The 23,792-nt window shown below is 39.0% G+C and overlaps 1 protein-coding gene across 1 annotated transcript in view; it reads left to right on the forward strand.

The window, feature by feature from the left end:
* Positions 1-23,792, forward strand: part of zfhx3b (zinc finger homeobox 3b) — a 496,343-nt gene that overhangs the window by 143,439 nt on the left and 329,112 nt on the right. Inside the window, exon 2 of the mRNA XM_060838007.1 lies at positions 11,961-14,665. Coding sequence (XP_060693990.1) covers positions 12,007-14,665 — 2,659 coding nt within the window. The 5' untranslated portion in view covers positions 11,961-12,006. The remainder of the gene's footprint in view (positions 1-11,960; positions 14,666-23,792) is intronic.

Consider the following 23,792-nt stretch of genomic DNA (forward strand, 5'->3'; position numbering starts at 1 on the left):
TATCGAAAAGATGTTGTGAAACTTGAAAGGGTTCAGAAAAGATTTACAAGGATGTTGCCAGGATTGGAGGATTTGAGCTATAGGGAGAGGCTGAACAAGCTGGGGCTGTTTTCCATGGAGCGTTGGAGGCTGAGGGGTGACCTTATAGAAGTTTGCAAAATTATGAAGGGTATGGATAGGATAAATAGACAAGGTCTTTTCCCTGGAATCGGGGAGTCCAGAACTAGAGGGCATAGGTTTAGGGTGAGAGGGGAAAGATATAAAAGAGACCTAAGGGGAAACGTTTTCACGCAGAGGGTGGTACTTGTATGGAATGAGCTGCCAGAGGATGTGGTGGAGGCTGGTATAATTGCAACATTTAAGAGGCATTTGGATGGGTATATGAATAGGAAGGGTTTGGAGGGATTTGGGCTGGGTGCTGGCAGGTGGGACTAGATTGGGTTGGGATATCTAGTCGGCATGGACAGGTTGGCCAGAAGGGTCTGTTTCCATGCTGTACATCTCTATGACTCTATAACTCTAAAGCTAAGTCTTGACCAAGGTTGAACTGAAATTGGGTCCAGATTGAAATCAGCACAAAAATATACTTTTTAGTTTTACTTCAGTAAGTCATCAAGATAACATGTAATTATTTGTACACATCCTCAATTTAAATGTTTTACTTTTAAGTGAAGTTGGACTGTGTAGAAGAATTGCTGCAAAATTGAGACAAAAGTTCCAGCTAACAGTTAGTGTGCCTTACTGGTGTGTTATATCATTAAGATACAGTGGTTAGCATGTAGGTCAGCTGCTGAATCAGCATTACATCAGTCATTGTAAACAACCCACAGCATACAGATTGCATCGCAGAATACTCTGAAACTGGGGGAGAGAATAAACAGTTGGCATTAGTCCTGAGAATCACCAGTTGGCTTTTCCATTGACCTGTTATATTAATGTAGATACATCTTAGTGAGGTGTTGAGAGTTGATTGTAAATTCATAAAATAAGAAGGGAAAATGATATTATTCTGTTCATTTTGGGAAACAATCCCTTCCAGTCCATGAAGAAAGGCCCCATCCACACAAATTGCTTGTGGTAATCAAGTAAAAAGTTGACATGAGCTTTCAAAATGCAGTCCAGTAAAGGATAACCAGTTGATTGTAGGTAGAGAAGGATTTTCTTAGAAGGGGGGGTTGAGTAGATTCTGAAGAAGGGTCGCTGGATCTGAAACATTTAAATCTGCTTTCTCATCAAGGCTTGCTGAGAGCTTCTCCAACAATTTGTTTTTGTTTTGGATTTTCAGTGTCTGCAGTCCTTTGGTGGTTTGTGCTTGAGAAGGTTGGATTTGTACTCATTGAAGTTTAGAAAAAGTTTTACTGAAACCTTATTGAAACTTATGATATTCTTAGGATCTTGGCAGGGTAGATGAGGAGAGGTGGGTCCCCTTATAGGAGATTCTAAGATCAGAGGACATAATCTCAGATTAAAAGGTCACCCATTTTAAACAGAGCTGAGGAAGAATTTCTTCTGGCGGACGGTAGTAAATCTGTGGAATTCTTTACCACAGAGGGTTACAGGAGGTTCGGTCATTAACTTTATCCAAGGCTAGAACAGACAGATTTTTAGTCAGTGAGGAAATCGAGGGTTATGGGAAAACAAGCAAGCATGTGAAATTGAGGATGTTCTGAAGAAGGGTCACTGGACCTGAAATGTTAATTCTGATTTCTCTCCACGGATGCTGCCAGACCTACTGAGATTTTCCAGCAATTTCTGTTTCTGTTCCAGATTACCAGCATGTACAGTTCTGATGGTTTTTTGAGGATTATCAGATTAGCGTGATCTCATTGAATGTGGAGTAGACTCAATGGGACTAATGGCCTACTTTTGCTCCTATATCTTGTAGTATTGTGGAGAGTTCATCCCAACAAAATGCATTCAACTTGAGCTTGTAAATCTGTCATGTTGAAAGTCATGAATAACTGGAGTACATTTGGCATTTTAAACAGCTTTTGGTTTGAAATGACTACTTGGCTAGTGGTTCTTATCCTGCCACACATTACACTTCAGTCATCTTCATCTGGTTACACATGCAGTCAGTTGCAATAATTGATGGGTAGAAACAAAGGTAGCAAAATCTCTTCTCCTTGAGTAGCCATTTACAGAATAGTGCCCCCAACTGGGGACTTGTGTTATAGAGCCAGATGATTAGAATAAACTATGTTTGATGAAAACTGGACACCATACTGGGAGGACAGCATGCTTTTATCAGATGTGATCATTTTGATTTACATTCGTTATCAGTCTCCCTACATTACTCTAATCTTCTTGTTCTCTGGACATCATTATCTGTCAGCATGTAGCATGGATATCCTTTCAAACTAAGGAATATGGATGCACTGAGAAGTTTACTTTTAACATTTTACATTTTGTGGATCCTGTCATTAAGTCATTCAATGCATTCACAAGCAACATGTGCCCTGGATGGGTAAGTGCATATTTATAGATGATTACCTGGTAATGTTCTGTGAGGAGATCATTGAGATTATTGTCTTAACTGGGCTTAGTCAGCTGTGATCTACTGGAGATTCCAAAGATCCTTAGGCAGCCTCTCCAAACCCATGACTACTTCTGTCCAGACAAGAGCAGCAGATACATGGGAACACCGCCACTTGCAAGCTCGCTTTCAAGCCAATTACCATCCTGACTTGGAAATGTGTTGCTGTTGCTTCACTGTCACTGGGTCAAAAGTCCTGGAATTCCCTCCCTAAGAGCATTGTAGGTCTGCCTACAACATATAGACTGCAGCACTTCAAGAAGGTAGCTCACCACCATCTTCTCAAAGACAGCTAGGGATGGGGCATAAATACTGGCCAGACAGCGAATGAATAAAAAGAAAATCCCTAGCAACTGGAACAAGCAGTGATCTTTTTAATTTGTGTTATCTTAATAAAAAATAGTTAATTTGTGACTTTTTAGATCCCCTTTTGAAAAAGACTTTTCTTGGAAACGACTCTGCATATAGCATTTTGTCTTTCTTCATTTCTTCCCCAGAGAGAGCTCATGTGCTTGGTTAAAGCTACCATATGGTGAGGTTATTGTGGGATAACCCATTTGTATTCTTGTTGACCTTTAAGCAATGACTACTGTGGATGTGTTTTCTGTTGGGGCTCAAACTAAGTCTTGCAAGTTCAGTGTTGCGTAGCATGCCTTAGTAGAATTAAAAACCATTCAAACAGGATAGAACCCTAATTTGAAAGAAGAATGTCAGCACTCCGATGCACACTGCTCCGGAGTAATAGGACAAGCAATCTATTTCAACTTTCCTTTTTAACTTTCTCTTCTAGTAAGTTCCAGTATCTGTAATTCTGAAAAATGACATAATGCTCGTCAACCTAAAGGAGGGCAAATTCACTAATGGAGAAATAGTATAACTCATGTTTGTTCATTTTCGTTCCTTTTCTAATTTTTTCTCAATCTTCCCCGTAGCCCAAGCCTCACCTCCAAAACTAAAACCCAGAAACAAAGCAACACTGGGAATGTTGAGTGGATTTGGAGAAATCAGAAAACATCTGGAGAAAGGAGTTAATGATTCATATTTTTGAAATGCAACCATAGAATTCAGTGAGGAAATAAAGATTAAAAAGAAGGTACCAGAGAACTGTCTATTTGACAAGTTATGGATATAGAGTTGGAGCAAGGACTGTTTTAAGTGACAGACTATAGGAAAGTGCTCTGGGCTATACCCAACTGCAGCATAGATTTTATCCTGTAACAGCATGGTACCAGGTCGTATTTGACAATTAATGCAAAAAAAGGCTTTGCAACAATATTCTCAGAATGTAACCATTAGAAATTGAAAGGTGAGCTGAGAGGATGAGTGATTTGCCAAAATTTCCATTGACTAACACTTCATGGAAGAACTGGGACAGTTTACAGGCTGAGCAAGGGAAGTTCAAGTTAAAATAAAAATCTGAAATGATCACTTCTGTTCAGTAGCTATATGGCAATGATACTTTTGCCCATGGAGCTGCAATCATCAAACTTCTTACCCTTCTAAAATAAAACAGGGCACTTTAGCAAATTTTTGATTAAGACATTTTTCAGTTATATTCTTGGAGGGAATACTGTACTTACAAGTAGCCTGTCTGCAGTGGTGTTGACAGATTTATCTCTGCAACATTGTTTGTAATTTTAACCCTCTTGATAAGTCCTCAGACTAGTGTGTATACGTGCTACCCAGTACTGGAGAACCTGCTAATTCAGCTAACTTTAGGTGAGCTAATGTAGGAAGGCATTAAATTTGTATTCAAATGCTGTGAATTATAGAGAACTTGGCATCAGTTTTATGATTAAAGAGTGGTCACCTAGATGAACAACTGAGAACGGACATAGCATGCATAGAACTATATCCAAACTCCTTCAGGAGATGAAAGCTGTGGGATCAGGGTTTTTTTAAAAAAAGCTGCATTGAAATGGCCGATGCCTTCATTGTTGGACCAGTCAGTGTAAATTTTCAATGGAAACAGTAAAGCTGAAAAGGAAAAGATGATGAGAATGAGTTGTAAGTCTCTCTAAAATTCTCTGCTGCCTTTGCCTCAGAAGTGCCATACACAGTTTCAGTAAACTGGCTCCCAGTGCAAGATCAAAGACATGCCAGTTTATCAATAGCTGTCCTAGCAGACCACGTTTTCCTGTAAATTGAGAGGCATTTATGGCATTGATTATTCAATAAGGTTATTAACTCTCATATGACCGGAGTGGTAGCAAGGAAAAGCTTTAAAGCCTTTCAGGTCACTGTCAGTGAACATCAGGGGCACATTAAAATGTAGTTAGCATGGATTGTATTAGGATGAGAAATATTTAATGTAGCAGTTTCACACTTCATAAGAAGGCTCTGTGTTAATAATTCATAATATTAATATGTGATTGTTCCAGCTCCATCCTGTCGGTGAGACATTAATTTGGAAAAGAATTTACATCTCTCTCAAGTGAAGTGTACAGTATTTTTCTTTAGATCGGGAAATGGAAACTGCAAAAGATGTTAGGATCAGTTCATGAGTGTTGAGAAGTTGAAGTGTTTTGAGTAACGCCTCTTCTGCTTATGAATGTTTCTGCAGGTTTCCAGCTTTTTAATGACTGGAACACCTCAAACAATGTACAGAAATGGCAGATGCTGTAAAATGGAGCACCGATTTCAATTTCTACTGATGTAACACTATCTTTGGGGAAGATTTAAGAAAATTCCTAAGTTCCAGGGCCTTCAATCCAAGGATGTGAAATCTGTTCCTGTGGTATCTTCACATTTAACTTCTCTGTACACTGCGTGCAGTGTCTATTGGGATGATGACCTATTATTGAACTAATTTGACTTAACATGAAAATAGAGCCGACCATTTTTTCTGAACTCCTGAAACATTGGTCCAAGAATCAGAATAATATACTGATTTGAAACAACAGAAACCATGTACACATACATATTACTGATAATATCACTGACAGAAAAACACTCGCTTTGCATTACATGCTCCCCGCAGTTGATTAACAATCAAATTGTAATCATTTCAGCCCTTCAGACCTTGGAATCTAATTTATTTATAAGTATTAGTATGGTTCAAAGTAGTGGTAGCTTTCTTTTATTAATTTGTGGTATGTGAGCATCATTAGCTAGATCCACCAGCATTTACATCTCATCTTCAACTTACCTTGACATGATGGTGATAAGCTGCCTTGAGCTATTTGTTGTGGACACACACTCACAGTGCATTCCAGGATTTTGACCTGAAGACATTGAAAAAATGAACATATATTTTAAAGTGAGCATGGTAAGCATCTTGGAGAAGATCTTGAAGATGGTGGTGTTTCCTTGCATACGCTGTTCTTATCCTTGTGGGTCATACATTTTGTGGGTTTGGAAGGTGCTGTCAAAGGAGTTATGGTAAGATGATACAATGGATTTTCTATGAGGTAATACTTGGCAATAAGAACAGATCAGACATGCAGTGAGTAACTCATCTCCTGATTCCCCAAAGCCTGCCCATCATCTACAATTCACAAATCAGGAATGTGATGGACTATTCCCCACTTATCTGAATGAGTGTAACTCTAGTAACATTCAAGAATGTGGCTCTTTTGATTGGCACCACATCTAAAAATATTCACTCCCTTTAACACTGATGCTCAGTAGCAGCAGTGTGTACCATCTACAAGATGCACTGCAGAAATTCTGCAAGGTTCTGAGACAGCACCTTCCACAACTATGACCACTACCATCTAGAAGGACCAGAGCAGCAAACATGTGGGAACACCACCACCTCAGGTTCTTCTCCAAGCCACACATCATCCTGACTTAGAAATATATTACTACTACTTCAGTGTCACTGGTCAAAATCCTGGAACTCTCTCCCTAACAGCATTGTAGGTCGATCAACAGTAAATGGACAACAGTGGTTTAAGATTATCTTGAGCTTACTCAAGGGCAACTAAAGATGACCGAATAAAGCAGGAGGTTCACACTGCTGACATTGTGTTCTGCTGTTGAACAGAGGGATTGTTTACTGGGGTGGAACAGGTACTCATTAAGCAGAATTTTTGTCTGAAATTGTTGAGCATTTTGAGTGGTGTTGGACGTGCACTCATCCAAGAAAATGAAGAGCATATAATTGGTAGACAGGCTGTTACTCACCACACAATTCCCAGACTGTAACCTAATTTTGAGGTCTTCGTATTTATATGACTGGTCTGGTTAGGTTTCTCATCATTGGTGACTCTGGCTCCCAGATTCAGTCATGGCTTTGGTATTGGACATTAAAAAGCAATGGCTTTAATCTGTCTTGTTTGGAATAGTTGTCACCCAATTCTGAAATTGTGAAACATTCATGCCACACCGCTACCTAAAGCCTGCCTATTGTTCAGGCCTTGGTACTGAACATTGTACAAGCATCAGTTGGCACCTCTGATCTTAAATTAGAAGAAAGCTCATCGACCAAGCTGCTGAAAATGTTTGAGCCTAGGTCACTTCCCTGATGATCCCTTGCAGAGATTTCCTGGGGCTGAGATGATTCTATCCGAGCAACCACAACCATCTTCCTTTGGGCTAGGTATGATACCATCCCGTGAAGTTTTCCCCCCGATTCCAATTGACTTCACTTTTGTTAAGGTTCCTTGATGCTATACTTCATCAAATGTTGCATTGACATCCGTGCAGTTATTCTTACCTCCACCATTCCCTGTAATTTATCCTGCTGCTCTGTGGATCACTTAGGGCCATGCACAGCAACATCTTCTTGGAGGAAGCCAAACTGTGCATCACTGAACAGGTTATTGCTGAGTAAATGTCATATAGAAACACTACTGATGACACCCATCATTACTTTTTTGATGATTGAGAATAGTTTGATGGTAACAGAGGAGCGGAACTGGATTCATTCTTCATTTTGTGGAATCCAGGGCATACCTGGGTTCCATTCCACTTTGTCCATTACATGCCTGTGTTGTAGCTGAAAGGGAACAGCTTGGTTGGGCACAGCTTACTTCTTTAGTACTATAAGGTGGGATGTTGTCAAAGTCTATAACCTTTGCTAAATTCAATGCACTCAGCTGGATCTTTTTATCAAATAGAATTAATCAAATTTTCTCTAGACTTTATGGCTGGGGACCTCAAAGTTGTCTCAGAATGACAAAACTGCTAAATTTTCACTGGTTCCCAAAAATGAAGCTATGTTAAATGAACTCGTTGAATTATTAGTAACATAAATGTAGATACAAATAGTTAACCTAGAAAGACTGGCAGTAATTCAAAAGAATTAATCATGAGGACTAGATGGGATGCATCCTAGATTGCTGATGGAATTAGGAATTGAAGTTGTAGAGTCATAAAGCGCTGAAGAAGCCCTTCGGCCCATCTGGTCTCTGCTGACCCATCTCCACTAATCCCATTTTCTGGCACTTGATCTATAGCCTGGAATGTTATTGCATTTCAAGTGCTCATCCACCAACTTTTTAAGACTATCATCCACTTGACAATGCATTCCTGATTCTCACCAACTTCTGGGTGAAGTTTATTTTTCTGAATCCCGATAAACTTCCTACCCTTCCCTTTAAAATTATGACGTAAATCTTCCAGTTGCTCAGATATGTGGGTGGTACTAAAAGGTGGAAAGATTTGAGAAGAGTAAATCTGACAATTTCAAGCCAGTTAATTTACTGTAGGTAATGGGAAAATTTTAAAATAAACAGTAACCTTCAAGAAGATAAACAGTTACATAGACTGAAAATGGAGAGTGAGTGCGAAAATGTAAGGGAAAATAATGTTGGATGAACATTGTTGAGTTTTTAGATAATACAATAGAGGTTGGATGAGGGCAATGCTGTTAATAATGTCCATGTGAACATTCAAAAAGCTTTTGATGAAATACTACATAGTTCCCAAATCCTTAAAGGTGGCAGGACAGTCACCTTTCTAAATGAAGACATTAAGAAAGTGTAGGAGACTGTGGGCTTTATAAATTGGGATATAAGAGTACAAAAGCCGGGACGTAATGTTAAACCAATATAACTAAAATTATCCTGTTCAATTTTGTTGGCAAGATTGATCCTAGAAATGAAGGGCTTGTCATATTCGGAGCAATTGGGGACGCAGGATCTGTACTCAATGGAGTTTAAGAGGGAGATGGGAGATTTGATTGAAATTTACAGAATACTGAGAGGTCTGGATGGAGTGGATATGGAGAAGATCTTTCCAGCAGTCGGAGAGATGAGGAACCAAAGGCACATCTTCAAAATTAATGAATTTGAATTCTGAAATTTGAAGATGATGCAAAACATGGAACTGGGAGATTCAACCTACATGACAAATAAAATTCAACACAGAACAGTGTTAAGTCATGTATTTTGATAGGTAGAATGAGATACAATGAATGATCCAATTTTAAAGATGTTGGAGAAAAACTTGCGATTCTTTGTTCTCAGATCCTTGCAGGTGGCAGGACAGCCAAATGAAGAAATTAAGAAAGCATCGGAGACCCTGAGCTTTATAAATAGAAATAGAAGACTACAAAAGCTAGGAAGTAATGCTAAACCAATATAACTAAAAGTAACTCATTGACAGCTACAATATCCTGTTCAATTTCGTTTAAGAGTGACATGAAGCTTTGGGAGACAATGCAGAAGAAGTTCACGAGGGTTCCAGGGCTGAGGAGTTACCGATACCTCTGTTATTCTCCTTAATGCAGACAATACTAAGAGGGAGGGGCATTTTTTAACCTATTTTCTAATCAAGCTGCTTAGCGATGTTACTACACACTTCTGGAAGAGACGGGCCTTGAACCCAGGCCTTCTGGCTCAGAGGTACTCTGACTGGGAGTGAAATACTCCCACTGTGCCATAAAAGCCTTCAAGAAGTGGCATTTAAAATCCTACAGCAAATAAAGATGTGTTATTTTTAATGGTTGAAATAATGATACACAGAAGGCTGAGATTTGAGGTGATAAGCAAAACGAAGCACAGACAACATGAAGAAAACCATTTTAACTCCAAGGTTGTTAAGATATGGAATGATCTGCCAAATAGGCTGGTGGCTACATTTTCAATAGTTCACTTCAAAAGGAAAGTAAACAAATATTTGGAAAAAGAAAGGAGAGGTGTGAAGAAGGAGCAAATAAGACTCCTCATGAAAAGAGTCATCCTTGGCTTCAAGTGCCACATGGCCTCCTTTTGTGTTGTGGTCTAGAGCACAAAGCTGAGGGTGACATCTTTTGAATTAAACATTAAGGCAAGTGTGCCTGCTTGGATGAATGTAACAGATCCCATGGCACCACTTGAAGAAGAGGAGAGTTCTTTGAGAGCACTCGCCAATATTTATCTCAGAACCAATGTCACCAAAAATAGCTTACCTTGCATCTTATTTCATTGAGGTCTCACTCTAGGCATTCTGGCTGATGTCTTTTGTCCACAAAACAGGGGTCATTACGTTTCAAATGGAATTCATTTACTGTCAACTACTTTGGGACACCTGGAGGACATTAAAGGTGCTATAAAGATGTGCATTTGTTGATTCTTCCGTTAAAGTTAAAAGAGGGTTAATGTTATTCACCTCCATCAGTAAAGAAACTGCTGATGCACTTGAAATCTTCCGCAGCCTAATTCAAACGACGATAGTAGAATATTCACCTTCTATTGCAAAGCTGCAAAGTCATACATGGTATTGAATGTATGCACTATAAATCTCATTTATAATTAGTGACAGTTTAGGCACTTGTAGCTGAGCAGATGTCAGTCAATGTAAAGCTCTGTGGGCAAACAATATTAGTCTTCCAATCCTTCTGCAACATAGAACTACAGACAATCCACTTTAGACTGTTAAAAAAATTGTAATTGCATTACAGATACTTGCTTTTTGTTGCTTTTTTTAAAATCTTGTTTTGATGAGTGATGTGCACAGAATCCCAGACTTACCTAGCTTTCAGTTAGTTTACTGCTGGATTGGTTTTCAAAGTGGAAATTTTGTGACTAAGGTTTATTGATTGAACTTGGGTTAAGTAAATGTTTGCTTCACTAGTTCGTCACACTGTCATTTCAGTTAGCGGAAAGGGTCCAACAGCACCAATCCAATACCAATCAGTAATGTTAGTAACATAAACAATTACACGAAAGCAAAATTAATAGCTTTATATCCACTCAGGACAAAACTACTTTGGACACAATGCCCGCATTCTAGAATAACTAAGAAAACTGTTGATGGTTGGAATCTTGACATTTTTAAAACCAAATCTCTCTTGTGATTTATTTGATCCACTCCTCTACTGTTACCTTAGTGTAAATATATATACATATATATATTCTGTTTTGTTGGGCAATTTTTCCCTTTTGGATCACTTGCCCCAAAGTATTCTTGCACGCTTAGTTCCTCAAGTGTCACACTTCGTTAAACTTTCAAAATGTCTTTAGTACTTGAAAATGTCCCAAGCTTGTTGATAGTGGAACAAATGAGTGTCATAGAATCGTAGAATCCTTACAGTGTGGAACAGACCCTTTGACCCAACAAGTCCACACCGACCCTCAGAAGAGTATCCCACTCAAATACATTCCCCATTGCTGTACATTTAATCATGACCCATGCACCTAACTTACACATCCCTGAACACTATGGACAATTTAGCATGGCCAATTCACATTAATCTGTACATCTTTGTGACTGTGCGAGGAAACCAGAGTACCTGGAGGAAACTCACACAGACATGGGGAGAATGTGCAAACTCCACACAGATAGTCGCCTGAGGCTGGCATTGAACCCAGGTCCCTGATGTTGTGAGGCAGCAGTGCTAACCACTGAGCCACTGTGCCACCCATGCTGTCAAGTGTTCTGAATAAAAGTGGTTCGAGTATGATGTGCCAACAAGCGCGTGAATTAATATTTAAGGTATAAGTCAAAGACCAATTGCAAAGTGTTCCTCCCGGCCCTACCTGTCCGCCAGTGGAAATGCATCCTTTAAAAACAGTGTTAATCAAGTCTGTATGCTAAGTTTGTATAGATTATTTGATGTACTTTGAAGAGCTGATGAAATAAATATTTAACTTATCCGTTCACAGTTTTTTTAATGCTATTTGCTTAGAAGTCATTGGCAAAATTAGTGGACAGGAATTTAACCTATTTGTAGGATATTCCTCTATCTGGTGTTTTAAGTCCAACATGAGCACATTTTACTTGATTGTAGCTAATACCCCAACTAAAATAGTGCACAGAGAAATTTCACACTAATGAATTCTACGTTTGGCCACTTTTATTGCCAACAATACTTCAAGCCTGAGAATTTGATGGAATGGTAATCTTGTAAATACGAGGTTCTCTGTAAAATATAGAGGAATTATATCCCTCTCAAGGCTAATCTATCCTAAAGTATTTGGTAACAGTGTGTCAGACGTAAGAGTTTATTTCTTTGTGTAGTACACCCATTTATTGACTATTTTGTTTCAATTTTTAGGCCCCTGCCGGACTGGTTGCAATGAAACGCTCATGTAGCCATCACTATGGAAACCTGTGACTCCCCTACCATCACTGGGCAAGAGGATGGGTGCAGCGCAACCCAGCATCAGGAATGGACTGAATCCAACCCCCAGGTCTCTGATAAAGCTGGTTCAATGGAGTCTGCACGAGAGAACTGCGTCCCGTGTGAGAACCTGAGGACATCCTTCGACGAGTGCAGCTCAGAGACTGCTGCAGCGGCTGTTGTTTCACACCCCTCACTGTCCTCGAAGGAGGTCAGCTGCAACGAGTGCTCATCCTCATTCTCAAGTTTACAAAAGTACATGGAACATCATTGCCCGAACTCCCATCCTCAGCTCCTCCAGGAGGAAAGTGACAGTGAAATGAGCGAGGCAGAGGAAAGCGATGTGGAGAATCTGACTGGGGAGATTGTCTATCAGGCAGATGGCTCTGCCTACATCGTAGAGAATGTGAACCAGCTCATGCAAAGTATCCAGTCTGGAGGGTCCAGTGGCAGTAGTGTTCTCCCAGCTTTGTTCATGAACTCTATGTCCAATGCTGGGAACAAGCAAGGGGAGTCCACCTCTGCAACATCCGTCTCTGTCTACCCACAGATCATCAACACTTTTCACATAGCCTCATCTTTTGGGAAGTGGTTTGGTTCTGACCAGACATTCCCAAATACCTCAGCACTGACAGGCATCAGTCCTGTCTTGCACACTTTCCGTGTTTTTGATGTGCGACACAAAAGCAACAAGGATTACCTGAACAGTGATGGCTCTGCCAAAAACTCTTGTGTATCCAAAGATGTCCCAAACAATGTGGACTTGTCTAAGTTTGACAGTTTCGTGCTCTATGGCAAACGAAAGCCGATTTTAATGTGTTTTTTGTGCAAGTTGTCTTTTGGATATGTGAGGTCATTTGTAACGCATGCTGTGCATGACCACCGAATGACCCTTAGTGAAGAGGAGCACAAGCTCTTAAGTAATAAGAACGTGTCTGCTATCATCCAAGGGATAGGCAAAGACAAGGAACCTCTTATAAGCTTTCTGGAACCAAAAAACAAAAACTTTCAACACCCTTTAGTTTCCACAGCTAACCTCATTGGCCCTGGTCCGAACTTCTACGGTACTTTTAGTGGAATCCATGTTGATGGTGATGAGGCTGTCCAGGCTGGTCTGGCTTTATTAAAAGACTCTGAAGGTAACACGAGTGCAGCTGAACAGCCTCATTCAATCCCTCTGGCACAAAGTGCTCTGTTGAACCTTGGAGGGCTGACAAGCTCGGCCCTAAAGACCCCAATTACCTCAGTCCCTCTGGGCCACCTTGCTTCCGGGCCTACCAAAATGCCAGAGAGCAAGGACTTGGGGATGGAAATTGAGAAGAAAAAAGCCAGTGGAGAGTTTAGCGCTGACAGTAGCCTCATAGAAAAGGCGGACTCTGCTGAGCAAGCAGAGGAAGATGAGGAGTGCAAGGAACTGTTCACAAATGAGTCGGATGAGGATGATGATGAGCCCCAGGAAGACCCTGAGGCTGATGCATGTAGCAGCAAGGAACTCGCTCTCTCAAACCAAAGCATTTCTAAATCTCCTTTAATGCCTAATGTGCTAAACCCTTCTCCAAGGGGCACCTCTTCTTCTTCTACTTCTTCCTTTGTTGTTTTCGATGGTGCAAACGGGAGGAATGCAGTGAGCTTGTCAAACGACAGTGCAAGTGGTGACAGCAGTGTCGGTAATACTGAGAGTAGTAGGACGGACTTTGTAGATGAAAGTGCCAATAAAGACAGTGCCACAGCTCCTGAACCAAATGAACCTGTCGATGGCGAGGAAGGAAACTATACCTCCCATCACCAGCATGCCAGCACTCCCTGCGACCTGGGGGGTGGGGAATGCTCATCCGGAAGCAGCGTTGAGTGTCCGAAGTGCGACACGGTCCTGGGCTCCTCCCGTTCCCTCGGTGGGCACATGACCATGATGCATTCTCGGAACTCATGCAAGACCTTGAAGTGTCCAAAGTGTAACTGGCACTACAAGTACCAGCAGACGCTGGAGGCCCACATGAAGGAAAAGCACCCAGAATCCGGTGGCTCATGTGTGTATTGCAAATCTGGGCAACCTCACCCTCGGTTGGCCCGGGGCGAGAGCTATACATGTGGTTACAAGCCTTTCCGATGTGAGGTGTGTAACTATTCCACTACAACCAAAGGCAATCTCAGTATTCATATGCAGTCCGACAAGCATCTCAATAACATGCAGAACCTACAGAATGGCGGGGGCGACCAAGTTTTTAGCCACACTGCTGGAACAGCTGTGGCGGCTGCAGCCGTTGCCGCGGCAGCGGCCGCCAGTATGAGCACCTGCGGGGCCTCCTCGCCCACCAAACCAAAAACCAAACCCACTTGGCGGTGCGAGGTGTGCGACTACGAGACGAATGTAGCCAGGAACCTGCGCATTCACATGACCAGTGAGAAGCACATGCACAACATGATGCTGCTCCAGCAGAACATGAACCAGATTCAGCACAACAGACACTTAGGCCTCAGTAACCTGGCACCTGCAGAGGCCGAGCTTTACCAGTACTACCTGGCCCAGAATATGAATCTCCCCGGCCTGAAGCTGGAAAACACAACTGACACACAGTTTATGCTGGGCGGATTCCAACTGGACCCCTCAAACCCAGTATCAGCACTTGCACCTGCACTAGGTAATAAATAATAACTTTATTTCAAATAATGTCCACATGGTCCTTAGCTATTGTTCCATATGTGTATAAATGTATGTCTTCAAATTTAAAGTACCACACAATCTAATGTTCATGGATGACAGCAGTGAAGATAGATATTAGACCAGCCGTACTGAGGCCTGTACTAATGTTCAGACATGAGTTCAAATCCCACCATGGCAACTGAGGAACTGAAATTTGATTAGTTAATAAATCGGGAATGAAATGCTGGTCTCAATAATAATGATCACAACACTACTGCAATGGTGTAAAACCCCACCTGATTTACTCATGGCATTCAAAGAGAGAAATCTGCTATTCTTACCCAATCTGGCCTGAATGTGACTCCAGATCCATTGTTTTAAATGTCCTCTGAAATGTTATATTAGACCACTGCAGAAAACATTGTAAACATAGTTTGACTAGAGAGAGTGCGGTGGTTCAAGAAGGTGTCCATTACCAACTTCATGTAGGTAAGCCTTGCCAGTGATACATCCCAGTAAAGCAGTAAAAAATGTTCGCCATTTATAGGAAAAGTAATCTTATGAAACATTTGATTCCATTGAGGTCTTACACTGAAAAATGACCACTCAGTCTGATTGGCAGCTTGATAATCATTATTCCTTAAGTTGGGCGGATTTCAAAAATAATTTTGTGATAACTGCCCTGGACCATGTCCACGACAGCACTTACATGTAAAAAATATTAAAACAGAATGTGAAGTGTTAAACTTCTCGTAAAAATATGAAATTTTATGGTCTTTGAATAAAAAGCCGTGATGTAAATTGTGGTCTGCATTATGAAGGAATATGATGACCTCTATTATACAGTTTAACTGTAAACTGTAAATCAGCCTGGCATACTTGTCCCCAGATAGACGACAATACATAATGTGAACAGTAAAGAGGGTACTAGAGAGAAATGTTTACCGGGTTTTAAAGTAAGATCAAACACAATTGAATTAAGAACAATGTTGGACCAATTTTTATTGTTTAACTGAGATTTTCATCCAGAATGTCTGCAGTGTGTTTGGCTGCTTCACCGTTACCAACAGGTTGCCCATTAATTTTAATGCAAAATTTGATTTTGTTATGAGACTGAATGACGCTGCATGTTCTTTATTGTTTTTAAAATAACATTCAAGTTTCACTTAAATTTTGAGGCAACTTACTAAATAACTGGAAGGAGAGGGGAAGTTTTGTGACAAGTATCACCAGCATAAGCATTATAAAATGTAGAATAAGTTATTAATGGAAGATTGTTGACTCATTTTGAAAAAAAATAGTAATAGTTCTAGTGAGGAGGTTTTTGTAACATCATGTTTAGATTTTGGACTTGAGTAAACAGTCTGAACCCAAATGTTCTGAAATGAAGCAGTTCTACAGGTGCTAAACTGTTTTTACAATGGTAGATAATTTGAATTTGAATAATTTATGAATAGGACAGTGTAATTGATGTAAATTCAAAGGCTTTTCTTGAGTGAAACTGCACACATCAGTTAGTAGACCTTGATGTAAAGGAAGCCTGATGTTATTGCAGATTGCGTAGTGGCAAGTTCATTTAAAAATTTGCTCACAGTTCTGATTAAGAAGGATCAACAAAACCTTTCAGTGTACTCGAAGTAGCACAGACAATATGTCCCTTTGGCCTTCCCCAACATATCTGTATCGGTGAGAAAGTGTTAACTTATGATTCAGTAAAGTGCTCAGATCAAACTATACCAGTTGATTAAAAGGATTTGAAGAACCATCTGGATCCATCAGCATTTACTCCATTTCCCACATCATCTCAACTCACCCTCTTCCTCGCCTTTGAAAATATTAGGTATATGGATAGGCAAACAAAAAGGGAAATCCTGCAGTCAGTTTCAGGAGAACTCTGTAGGGTCCACTACATTGCAGCTCACTATTCATTCATGTAGAATCTTACTTAAACTTCTGGCCTTCTTATAATGTTAGTGTACTTCGATTAAGGAAGTTTACAGATATCTTCAGAACAAATTGCAGGACACCTTCACTTGAACATGTCTGCTGGTAGTGTGTTGCAGAGAAGTATAGAGGGATTCTTTGAGGTGCAGTGGCAATGTCCCTACATCTGGGCCAGAATGTCTGGGATCAAGTCCCACCTGGCCCCTAATTGGTTGATTTTAAAACATCTCCATACTGTCAGAAAGGAAGTATGATTTCATATTTTAGGGAGGGGTGAGCATAACTAATGTCACTGGACTAGCAATCCAGAACCCTAGATTAATGTTCTGGGGTTAGCGTTTTGAATCCCACCATGACAGATGGTAAAATTTGAATTCAGGAGAAATATGGACTGAACTTAGCCTAATTATGACCCTGTAACCACTTACATTTAATGGACTTTCTTCTATCCATGTATTTTATCAACATTTTTTATTAATATAATTATTTTGAATATCTTGTCCAAACGTACTTTCATTTTATTTTGAAACAACTGAACTGAATCTCTTACAGTTTATGTTCCTCCAAAATAAATAACCCAAATTCTCTAAGTCTATAATGATAGCCTTGTTCTGGACACTATGAAAGCCTCGACATCGTAAATATCATTGCAATAAGGAAATAAACCAAAGAACTGCAGATGATGGAAATCTGAAACAAAAGCAAAAATTGCTAGATAAACTCAGTAGGTCTAGCAGCATCTGTAGAAAGAAGTAGAAGTCAGTGTTTTGAGTCTAGTGACCCTTCCTCAGAGGAAAGACAAGTAAGGATAAATAATGTTATACTAGATACACATCTTTGTATGATGTATAAATACAGTTAATAATACTGCACAGAAGCGATCGTATTCAGAATTGGGCAAACCATGAGAATCTGGGGTGAACTTACTACAATACACAATACAATATGAGGGTCCTTTGAATTGGCCAAGCAGACAAAATATTTGTCCAACAATTTGCAGATCATCTGCCAGGCATGTAGGAATGCTAGCCTTGCTAACATTGCCTGCATCTAAGAGATTATTTTTAATTACTGACACCCACCATCTCCAAGAGAAAGATCAGCATTTTTTTTGTTGATGTGAATATCACTTAAACTTGTCATTTTGTCTTTATTTTACAATGGGAGAATGCTATACATCAATTTTTTAAAAAATATCAATTATTCACACACTAACTACCTCTATAATGGCATTTAATATTGGTTGTAAAAATTGTTTTCCTCAGCTGTATGCAGTTTCAAAATGCTTTCAGATTTTATGCAGAAGTAGTCCATTCTTGGTAAGTGCAAGTGACTTGTACAACATTGGGATTTATTTTTCATCAGCCTGTTCAGAGATGTTATCACACACCTCTGGAGCAGGTGGGACTTGAAGCTGAACCTCCAGGCTCCGCTGTACCACACAAACCCTTGTACAACATTTGCACATGTATAAACATTGATTATTATTCACTAAGATGACTTTGCAGCAAAAGTTAGGCTTGCTTTAGATGAAACTATTTGTCCAAAGTTCTCCACAAGCAATTAAGTATTTTTGGAATGTAGTCACTATTGTAATGTTGTAAATATGATAGCCAATTTACACACAACAAAATGTAGAAACTAGATAATCAATTTTAAATGTTAGTTGAGAATAAATGTTGGCTAGTATGCCAGGAGTACCTCTCTGTTCCTTTCCTCAAACAGTTCCATGTCATCTTTAACATCCCTTGGCTTGAGATTTCGTCAACAAGTCAGATCCACTGACAGCGCAGCTCTTTTTCAAAACTGGACAATCTGAATTATCTGTTCCAGTCACTGAAACTGAAGTTAAATCCATCTTATTCTGACTTAGAGGCAGAAGTGCTACCACTGAGACAAGTTGGGATGGATGGTGAATTTTCAGCACTGCATCCCATTGGTCTGTGGAGCTTAGTTATGCAACCTTTGACTCATCATTATACTGATATTTCATACTGGAGAGAAGCACTTGGAGTACATCATAGCAAGGAGGACAAAAGGCATTGGACCTGCCTGGCTGCTGCCAGTGCCATGGCTAATTGGAGGCACGGCAGTTTAAGCTGAAGCATTATCCTGACAAATTGTTCTCATCATCTCCCCCAGGATGGAGCACTATGTAATACAAGATAGTACTATGTACCATCAAGGAGTTTGGCTGAGCACCAGTAAAGCGCATCGAGGCTAGGATTTAAACTCAAGGTCTCTAATTGAAAGTCTGGCACTGCAATGCTAGACCTGTGAAGCCACAATCATAATAGAATACAGAGCCCAAACATTGGGTACAAAGTACCATTGCTTAGCTTTTGATTAGAGAACAGTTGTAGGAAAGTTTGTGAAGTTTTCATCAAATGTTAAAAAATGTTGATGTAAAGTTCTTGAACATATTCAAGTTCAAAACATTGATTATGTTTCTTTGAGCATTTTTTAAAGCTATAACATAGGCTTTACATATAGGTGCTGCCTTCATTTTGATCAAGTTAGGGTTGGAACGCCGTCATTTAGAATAATATATCCAACAACTTACTGCCACTATTCCAGCAATCAGAGCTATTTTGTTTGCCAGAAGATAAATTCCAGGAGAAACTTGATTGATGGACTAGCTCTACACTGTTGTCTTGTCACTTGAGTTCCTGTTTGTTGGGTTATGTTTTTTTAAATATTAACCAAGACACAGTTAACATTTGTTCATTGTTTGTGACTTCAGAATTAATGTTGTATTTAATAGAGAACAAAAGATAAATAAACCCATGACCTACACACCTTTCACAGTAGTTTGATTCATTAAGATTAATACAATTAAGTGGGTGCTGGTCTGAGGATAGAGTTTAGACTTTGGACAGAATTTCAAAGAGAAATGTAAATTTACTGAATAAATCCAAATTAACAATTTGAAACTACCACCCAGCCCCTACTCCGCCTCAGTCCCTTCCCCTCCCCCTCTCTGTTGGAACAAATTGAGAATGATGCATCTTTCCAGTTTTCACAACAATTTAAAAAAAAATTGTCCTTTCATTTTGGCAGAATTTTTTCTGTTGATACAGTAGCTCTCAGTAGGGGACAATTCTTCCATATCCTCGTATTATTAACAGTAACATGTTCTTGTAAGAATATTGGACTTGGAATTCTGCCAGAGCACATTATAATATATTAAATGTAATCTCCTGCAAGGTGATTAAAAAAGATCAGAGTGCCCTAGCATATTTTAACACATTGTGCTGAATCCTGTGACATCTGTCACTGAACTCATGTAGTGGGATTTGGAGTCTGTTATTTTTTTCATAATATTGTTGGAAAGAGTCTCTTGGTAATAGAAACTCTCGGTAATAGGAATAACGGTGCTTGTTGGATTTGCTGGGTCCCCTGTGGCAATGGTGGCAGATTGCCAAAGTAGGGGGAAAGAAAGCTAGAAGAGGTTGCAAAATTAGGCTCAGGTGGCCCTTAGTTTAATTAGGAATAATGTAAAAATTATACAGTAATATAGATGTTCAGAAGATAAGAAATACCCAAAATTATAATTGTGCTAAATAGCTGAAAGGTTCCTACTTTACAATTACTTGTATTTATATTGCTTCCATGTAGAACTTGTCATTTATTTTAAACAACTTAATGCCTGTGTGGCATTTAAATCTTAACTGTGTACGGTGATTTTGACAAAATAATGCTTGCAATTGTTAGGGGCCCATTCAATGATTTTCTGAATTGCCAAAATAAATGTTGTTGTTGGCAAGAATGTAAAGAGTTAATTATATTGTATTGTAGACACCTGCAGTGTTTTGCCTGATAAGTGCCAATGTGTTTTTGCACAGGCTTGTTTAACTAGTGCCTCTTCACAATTAAAAATTGATCGCTGTAACTAATTTTTACCATCTGTTTAATTCTCATGAGTTAAAATGCTTACATTTTAAGATGCGTAATATCAGTAAGCCCTTTATATAATGTAATTCCCAGTTCATTGGAACTTATGCTGAAGCAGTCTGCAAGGCTGTGTTGTACTTATAGTTGTCAAACTCTTTCACAAACTGCAAGTTCTACTGTCATCTCTTGCACATCTGTGGTTAGCATGCAAGATCTTGACAGATTTAGATTTTATTCATGTATCCGTTGCTTTTAATCAACAGGGTCATTGGGCTCACCAATGTTAAACATAAAGAATAGCAGACAGCAATTTATATGGTACAGGATAATCCTGTCTGTTTCACTTATGTTTGGATTTGTGAACACCACCCTGTATTTTGTGTCTTTTTGTGAAATTTGTACTCAAAGGTGTAGTATGCTCTGCTTCTCAGTACTGACATCACATAAAACTTTAGTTAAAACATAAATTTTGATCCAGCAACATGACAAAACCTAATATTAGTGCTGTCATTATTTATTACAGTAACGGTCCCATTGCAGAATAAAAGTCACATTGCTAAAATTTTCTTCTATCACTCATCAGGACAATTCACAATAACATCAAAATAAAGGGGAGCAATATATTTACACTGTACGGAAGTCCATACTGATTAGTTGACATTGACTAGTAGAGATTTTGCCAGACAGACAGCATTAGTTAGATTTTTTTTATTATATGTTAACATGATGTAGGTGTTGTTGGCTAGGCCAGCATTCACTGCCCAACCATAATTGTCCAGAGGGCAGTTAAGAGTCAACGACATTGCTTTGGGTCTGGAGACACAAGTAGACCAGACCAAGTAATAATAGATTTCCTTTCCAAAAATCAGTTAGGATTTTGTTGACATCTGACAGTGGTTACATGATGTCATCAGACCAGCTCTAAGTTCAATATTTCTTTGAATTCAAATCTCTTCATCTATCACTGATAGGATTCAAATGTATGTTGTCAGATGATTGGTCTGGCCTTATGGATTGGTAATCCAGAGATATTTCCAATAAACTACTGCCTTCCCATTTACTAACAGTTAACCACCAAGCTTTGTTTAAATTTAAACCAAGCGGGTTGACTCGTTGGTCAAGGAATAACTTTGAAGGATGAGGCAGAAACAAACACAGTATATGTGCTCTTGTTTCTGTCTGCAAACAAAATGGGTCTGTGTATTAATATGTATGGCTTACATTGTGGGCCTGAATGGCCATCTTAAATTGGTTGTCAGTATAATTCTAAGCAAATCAATATTATTGATCACATGTTGTCCAACTAATTTAAGATTATCAGGCAGGCTGAGTTTAAATTTAAACAAGGTTTGACAGTTGATTGTCAGTCCTTACCTAACTTGTGTATTCTCCATAACAATGTTTGTATCTATTATTAAATACCACAGCTTTAATGCCATTCAGACAAAGCATAGGTATAGACTTTTCTAGCAGGAGGTTTATTGCTACTCATACTCCAACCACACTGATTACTTGCTCTCATGTTTATACATCTAATTCACATGCAATTATCCCTTAATTCATACCTAACCACTACCTGTTCACTAGATCCATTACATCTCAGGCAACTCTGGGGATCCTTCTAGATAATAACAAATTTCCTTTTGTTTCATTTTCAAATAGGTCACCAATCTATACAATAATAAAGTAAATATCACATCCCCTCCACTTGAATTTTTTTAAAGTTAAAAATCATACAACACCAGGTTATAGTCCAACAAGTTTAATTGGAAATGCAAGCTTTTGGAGTGCTGCACATCAGCATCTCCATATCATGAGTTTTTCTAGTGTATGTTAAAGTTCCAAACTTCTTTCTCACCGCTTCTAATAGTTTGTTTGTGCTTGCACCTTTCTTTGTATTCAGACAGCTGACTGTTGCTGTCCACCTATTTCATTTTTGAGATTTTTCTGTTCTCTAGAATCTATTGATTAAAATTGACATTGATCCTGAGTTTTTGTTTCATTCAAGCATTTTTTTAATGTAACTTATGCCATAGTAACTTCTTTATTGGTGCTGGGTTGGTATTGCACTGAATACCTTTTTGCAAAGAAAAGCACCATATTCACTGCCTCAATAACTTGGACAATTGCTGTTACTAAAGTATGCTTTATCATTCCTCTGATATTTTTAACTTCCTAAGCTCAAGGGCAACATTTACTTTCCTCAACCAAAAGGACGATTACAAACCCTCCTGTACTTGAGAACACATCACAGAGGTTTGCATAAGAAGCACGACTAAGATCAATACATTTCAAGTTCCTGACTTTTCCTAATAGGCAAAGTTTCAAAACATAGTGATCCATTTTCATTTTTCATTTATTTTCTACCTGAATAATGTCACCTACCTTGAGATGTTTCATAATTGTTCAACTTGATGAACTCAAAATGGCAACTCTGTTGGGTATCTAGCCAATTTACTCAATAACAACAATTTAGCCAGTAACAACAGTATTTCACTGTATATTGCAGTTGTGTTAATAAAATGATGATTCCAGCTACTTTGCAGGGAATGACTATTGGTCTTAAAGATTTTAGAATGCTTTCATTCCCAGATTCCTTAATTTTTCTCTCACTCTAATTATGCAAAGTCTGCAAACCAATTTAACCAAGCTATTCTGCATACTATATAAGTGTGTCACTTCATCCAGTACTCCACAATTGAAAGATTTTGGCGTGACAAATTCATCCCTGGTCTGAAACCTCTGGTGGACCAATACAATAAACTCTCTTTGATCCATGCATCCATCTTTTTCCTTCAGATCTTCTGTTCCATACTTAGACAGAGAACAGGTATATTGTTTTCTCCTCAGAGTTTTATTGCTACTCACACTTCAGAAATTCCAAACACACTGATTACTTGCTTTTTGTGTTAACATGCACTCGAGTTCCCTTTCGATGATCCCTTAATTAATATACAACCATCATCTATTCCCTTGTCCCATTCATTCTCAGGTATCTCTACCAGAATCTACAAGGTAATAACAACTATCAGTGAGCACATGTCAATTAATCAGCATATTTCACTCATGAAGGATAATTTTTTTCCTCTTCATGTTGATATTCTTGCAAATTGTCCTGATACTTGAAAGACAAAAGCTTTTACAAAATTTGTCTGTTTCAGCAGTACTCCAGTTCTGTATCACCAAGCGATGATTTGTAGCTACATTGTCGTTGACCTGAGTGAATTTAACAATTATAGCTAGATTGTTAGCAAGCTGTCCCAGCTTATTTGATATTGCCCTTTCTC

This window comes from Hemiscyllium ocellatum, chromosome 17 (genome assembly GCF_020745735.1).
Source record: "Hemiscyllium ocellatum isolate sHemOce1 chromosome 17, sHemOce1.pat.X.cur, whole genome shotgun sequence".
NCBI classification, from domain to species: domain Eukaryota; kingdom Metazoa; phylum Chordata; class Chondrichthyes; order Orectolobiformes; family Hemiscylliidae; genus Hemiscyllium; species Hemiscyllium ocellatum.